At 45.9% G+C, this 6,601-nt stretch overlaps 1 protein-coding gene across 1 annotated transcript in view; it reads right to left on the reverse strand.

Annotated features, from left to right (window-relative positions):
- Positions 1 to 5,094: 5,094 nt before the first annotated feature.
- LOC109623827 (keratin, type I cytoskeletal 13-like) overlaps positions 5,095 to 6,601 on the reverse strand; it is a 6,182-nt gene continuing 4,675 nt past the window's right edge. The window contains exon 8 of the mRNA XM_069525520.1: positions 5,095 to 5,287. Within this exon, the coding sequence (XP_069381621.1) occupies positions 5,164 to 5,287 (124 nt within the window). The 3' untranslated portion in view covers positions 5,095 to 5,163. The remainder of the gene's footprint in view (positions 5,288 to 6,601) is intronic.

Genomic DNA, 6,601 nt, shown 5'->3' on the forward strand with positions numbered 1-6,601 from the left:
TCACTGTTTGATTTGTTTTCTGGGTTTGAAGCTTCTCTGTTTGCCATGTTGTGAGAAATACACATATAAATATTGCATCAGGACAATCGACTCATCGAGTTGATTCTTCTCTTTATCTGCGAGACACCGAGTAGAAATGAATCTTCATCACACATCAGAAGCTCTTTCTTCATCGCTGGTGAACGTTTGGAAAGATTCCTGAGAACAAACCTGTGAGAAGCTGCAGTGATCTAACACTTTCAAATCCATGCCAGCGGATTCTTTGTTCAGTCGACTTATCGGTTTGTGGACAAGTTGTTGTTTTGTGTTTCGTGGATCACAAAGTGAAATAAGATTGAAGGTTCGATGAAGAGTGTTTCTTCTTCTCAGCAGATGTACGGAGTCTGCGTGACGTCGGTGTTCCTTCTGTAGAGCTGAAGAGTGAACGTGGCTCTGATTGATGGCTGTGATCTGCTGTCACATGTTCAAGCTTCAACCCTGAAGCTGAACAGCTCTTCATCCTGAACTCCGGCCCTGATTGGTCGGCTCATGTCTGTGCATGTGTGTATTTATAGCTTCTATATGGACTTTTATCCCTGCAGCTAAAAGCTACGTTCCAACTCTGCTGCTTCTCAGAAGAATCAAACTGTCGACTGAAGCTCGGCTCCAGAATCCCGTCACTTTGTTTTAGTGACAAACCTGAAAGACGGAGTTCAGGGTTCAACTGTAAAAACCGCCAGCGACGTTTAATCTGAAGACAAGTCGTCACTTCTGTAACACGTCAGTCATAATATTTCAACCATCCAGTTTGGACTCACCACAAAGTACGAGACTGTGAAACATTACATTCTCCTGTAGAAGTCCAGATTATGTCACCTGTGTTTTATTTACCCACAATCCTCAGGTGTAACAGTGACGTCTCTGATTGGTGGAGCTCACCGTTACCATGGAAATGGGATGGATCAGTGGAACTAAACAATTTTATTATATGAAACAATTTATAGAAACACACAAGATACAAACTACTATCGGGATCAATGGATTATAGGATGTAACTCTGATGTATCGTGCAGCAGCTCAGTGTTCGTGTGGACGTCCTCAGAGGAGCCGAAGACGAGTAAATGAAAAACGGCCCCCCGCGGTGGTTTGGTTGAGCTCGGTCCACGGTCCTTTTATTACACCGACAAACTGCGTCAGTCAGCTGACGTGTCAAGTTCAACAAGTTAAGTCCTGAATCAAGATCCCGAGTCAACATCAAAAACACGAGTTGGACCTGGAACCAGAGTCCGATATTTCAGTTTGGACCAAAGAGCAGGAAACATTTTATCCAGCGAGTTCGATCCTTCAGCTTCTTCTTCTCAGGCTGCTCTCTGGTCTGAATGAAGCTCAAACCATCTGTCAATCAACACCAACATGAGGTTTAACATTTCGCTTTCTCTGAGTCACGACAGGAGCTAACGGGCAACAGATCAGGAATCTGAACCTCTGCTGTATATATAAGTATATTATTCTTATATATATATGTATATATATATTAGATTTGTGTTCTCACTCTGCTGCTGCTCTGAGGAATGAACTCGTTATATTCACGATCAGGTCGTCTGTCGACAGTTATGTAACAGTAGCCTGAAGAGGAGGAGGGGCTGGATTTGTATAAATCAAAATGTCATTTGGATCCAACTTTCACAGCTGAAAGTTCATCAGCAGCCGGAGGCAGAACCAGACAACCTCGGATCAAGAAAACCAAACACTGATTGTCATTGGACGCTTGTTGAACCATAAAAATATGCAGCATGACAACCTGTCATCCTTCTATTCAGTTCAACCAGAGCTGATTTAAGAGCTGTTCACATGTCAACGAGTTCTTTTTTAGTTCTTCACAGGAGTTCTGATGGTTCGCTGATAAAACGTTTGTAAAAACTTAATTCAGTTCAGTTTTATTTGTGTGGCACCAAATCCTAACATCATGATCTCCAGACTCTTCACAGAGAAGGTGAAGAGCTTCAGATCTTCTTCATGTAGAGAAACCAACAGGTGAACCATGAGCAGCACTTTGAGACTGTGGAGGAGAAACTCCTCATTAACAGAGAGAAACCTCAAGAACCAGACTCAGAGAGGAGACATCTGCCTCCACCGGGGGAGGAGAGAGACATGGGGAGGAGAGAGACATGGGGGGGAGAGAGACATGAGGAGGAGAGAGGGGGGGGGGGGGGAGAGACATGGGGAGGAGAGAGACATGGGGAGGAGAGAGAGGGGGGGAGGAGAGAGGGGGGGTTAGAGGGGTGAGGAGAGAGACATGAGGAGGATAGAGACATGGGGAGGAGAGAGGGGGGGTTAGAGGGGTGAGGAGAGAGACATGGGGAGGAGAGAGGGGGGGTTAGAGGGGTGAGGAGAGAGACATGGGGAGGAGAGAGGGGGGGAGAGAGACATGAGGAGGATAGAGACATGGGGAGGAGAGAGGGGGGGAGAGAGACATGGGGAGGAGAGAGGGGGGGGAGAGAGGGGGGGAGAGAGACATGGGGAGGAGAGAGGGGGGGGAGAGAGACATGAGGAGGAGAGAGGGGGGGGGGAGAGGGGGGGAGAGAGACATGGGGAGGAGAGAGGGGGGGAGAGAGACATGAGGAGGATAGAGACATGGGGAGGAGAGAGGGGGGGAGAGAGACATGGGGAGGAGAGAGGGGGGGGAGAGAGGGGGGGAGAGAGACATGGGGAGGAGAGAGGGGGGGAGAGAGACATGGGGAGGAGAGAGGGGGGGAGGAGAGAGGGGGGGGAGAGAGACATGAGGAGGATAGAGACATGGGGAGGAGAGAGGGGGGGAGAGAGACATGGGGAGGAGAGAGGGGGGGAGAGAGGGGGGGGAGAGAGACATGAGGAGGATAGAGACATGGGGAGGAGAGAGGGGGGGAGAGGGGTGAGGAGAGAGACATGGGGAGGAGAGAGGGGGGGGAGAGAGACATGAGGAGGAGAGAGGGGGGGAGAGGGGTGAGGAGAGAGACATGGGGAGGAGAGAGGGGGGGAGGAGAGAGACATGGGGAGGAGAGAGGGGGGGAGAGGGGTGAGGAGAGAGACATGGGGAGGAGAGAGGGGGGGAGAGGGGTGAGGAGAGAGACATGGGGAGGAGAGAGGGGGGGAGAGGGGTGAGGAGAGAGACATGGGGAGGAGAGAGGGGGGGAGAGGGGTGAGGAGAGAGACATGGGGAGGAGAGAGGGGGGGGGAGGGGTGAGGAGAGAGACATGGACATTTTAATTTGAGCTTTTAGGAGCGGAGCTTCAGGTGTTCAGAGAATCTGAGGAACATTAAACACTAAAGTAAAAGCAAAGTTTATTGAAACACATCAGGACATTTTGTCTGTTTCTTCTGATGAAACTTTGTTTTTTTATGTCTGAAGGAAGTTTAGACATTCTTGATATTAAGAGCGATTCTAAGAAGTGGCCAGGTGGCGCCGAGAATCGCTGCCGTGTCTCGAGCTCCTCACCGACTTCTCATTTCTTGTGTCGCTCTGTTGTACTTTTTGGTATTTGTAGTTTTAGTTGCTCTTTTTTCTGACACTTGCATGTTGAGCTGCTGTCTGGGTTTGAGATTGTCTTTGCAGCTGTATCTGTTGTGCAGAGAAAACCTCTGAACCTTAATTTGTCACATTTGTGGAAAATTCGTAGTTTGGATATTTTTGACATGAAGACGTTTTTAAAAAGTGAGAAGTTGGGACATCGACTGTGAAAAGAGATGACTCCTCTTCACTTCCTCCACAAATGAGAATCTCAGATTCAAACGCTGCCTTCTTGTGGTGATGACGTCTTTTGCAGTCAGAGTCTGTGCAGTAGTGATCGTGGTATCGAAGGCCCGCCCATACTTAAAACCTCCAGTGAATGAATTCACTTTATTTAATGTCCTCATTACTATATGAGGATATTCGTGATATAAGCATTATTTGTCCCCTCCAGTCTTCCATACTCATGCAGCTCCGCAGGATGTTTACATGTTCGAGGATTTTAAAGTGAAGGATCTGATGTTCTGAAAATCATCAGGTCTGTTTTATAAGTTTCTTTCTTTCAATCTTTGCATTAGAAAACCAGCGGAGTTAAATTCCCATGGTGCAATCTGTCCCAACATTTCCTGACGAGGTGCAAGATTCGTTATTTTTTGTGGTTTGCAGGTGAAAAGAAGAACGAAGCCCTGCGGGTGACGAGGATTATCTCCACGAGGATGATCGAATCCGATCCCGGGCGTGAGGCGGCGTGTTCGACTGCAGCTGCTGCAGAAACACCGACGGCCTTTCAGAGATTTAACCACAGGGCGGAGCCCAGAGGAATTCATGTCCCCGAGACAACCAGCAGGGGGCAGCATGGTTGCTCTTCTCAGAGACACATGTTCACACAAAAGAAAAACAAGAGTATAAAACGTAAAAATGTAAAAAATGTAGTAGTGATAATAAGAATAAGAGAGGATGTGCAGTGAATCTGTGTCACAGTTAAAACTCTGAATGAGGTGAAATGATGGAGGAAAAGAATTATTTAATTATTTTCTGACCTAATTATCTTTTAAAGACATTTTTAGCTCTATTTTTTATATTTATGTAGTTTCTCATGTTTTCCATTCACCTCACTACGTGCATTTTGATACAGGTGCTATAGAAAGAAATATTAATATCATTTAAAAAGGAGGTGATGAGTGGAATACTTTTTTCTTCATGATTATTGTTTAGAAAATAAATCTTTGCACTGACATAATTTATTCTGACAAAGTTCCTATAAAATCTGATGACAACAGCTGAACTATAATAAATATAAGTGAAGACAAATGCTAAATGAGATTTGATATTTTTCACTTATTATATCGTCAGTGATTCATGAATCTATCACACGATTCCCGAGCAGCTGATTCTTGTCAGAATTTGGTTTTATTGATCTTGATCTTTATTTTGTGCTGCAGCTGTTTTCAGATGGAGATCAAATCAAAAACAACTAAACGTGGCAGCTCTTGGCCTCCGTACGATCCATTTGAAATGCTTCAGTTTGTGCTTTTTCTTTTATTTATGTTTAATTTTACATGACATGAAATTATCGTTATATGTTCATGATATTATTTGTCATATTTATTGTTCTGACATCACAGACGTTGTGACATTTTAAACAGTTTTTATTGTTTCTCGTCACAATGACCACGATGGCGGCGCCCGGCTGCACCTCATCGGGCCTGGAGGGAGGTCGAGGAAGTTTTGGACGATGAGGTCACCACCTTCCCATCAACCACCTCTTCCACCACCGTCACGATCCTCGTCGTAGTGGTCGTGGAGGAGGAAGTGCCGATGCTGTCAACCAATCAGAAAATAGAGTGACATCATATCCTGTGTGTCTTTATTTACTTTCGTCTACATGTCGACGTACGTAAGTTCTAATTAACTCATCGTCTTGGTTACTAGTTACTAATTACCTGTTACTGAAGTAATTAACTTCCCAATTAGAACGTATGCATTACAATGATTCTAGTGACTTAATAACTAATAAATACAATGTTTAAAACATTTACTAAAAACCACCTGTCACTAACCACCTGTCACTAACCGCCTGTCACTAACTACCTGTCACTAACCACCTGTCACTAACCACCTGTCACTAACCGCCTGTCACTAACCACCTGTCACTAACCACCTGTCACTAACTACCTGTCACTAACCACCTGTCACTAACTACCTGTCACTAACCACCTGTCACTAACCGCCTGTCACTAACCACCTGTCACTAACCACCTGTCACTAACTACCTGTCACTAACCACCTGTCACTAACCACCTGTCACTAACTACCTGTCACTAACTACCTGTCACTAACTACCTGTCACTAACCACCTGTCACTAACTACCTGTCACTAACCACCTGTCACTAACCGCCTGTCACTAACCACCTGTCACTAACCACCTGTCACTAACCACCTGTCACTAACTACCTGTCACTAACCACCTGTCACTAACCACCTGTCACTAACCGCCTGTCACTAACCACCTGTCACTAACCACCTGTCACTAACTACCTGTCACTAACTACCTGTCACTAACCACCTGTCACTAACCACCTGTCACTAACCGCCTGTCACTAACCACCTGTCACTAACCACCTGTCACTAACTACCTGTCACTAACCACCTGTCACTAACTACCTGTCACTAACCACCTGTCACTAACCGCCTGTCACTAACCACCTGTCACTAACCACCTGTCACTAACTACCTGTCACTAACCACCTGTCACTAACCACCTGTCACTAACTACCTGTCACTAACTACCTGTCACTAACTACCTGTCACTAACCACCTGTCACTAACTACCTGTCACTAACCACCTGTCACTAACCGCCTGTCACTAACTACCTGTCACTAACCACCTGTCACTAACCACCTGTCACTAACTACCTGTCACTAACCACCTGTCACTAACCACCTGTCACTAACTGCCTGTCACTAACCACCTGTCACTAACCACCTGTCACTAACTACCTGTCACTAACTACCTGTCACTAACCACCTGTCACTAACCACCTGTCACTAACTATCTGTCACTAACCACCTGTCACTAACCACCTGTCACTAACCACCTGTCACTAACCACCTGTCACTAACTGCCTGTCACT

This window comes from Paralichthys olivaceus, chromosome 5 (genome assembly GCF_024713975.1).
Source record: "Paralichthys olivaceus isolate ysfri-2021 chromosome 5, ASM2471397v2, whole genome shotgun sequence".
Taxonomy (NCBI): domain Eukaryota; kingdom Metazoa; phylum Chordata; class Actinopteri; order Pleuronectiformes; family Paralichthyidae; genus Paralichthys; species Paralichthys olivaceus.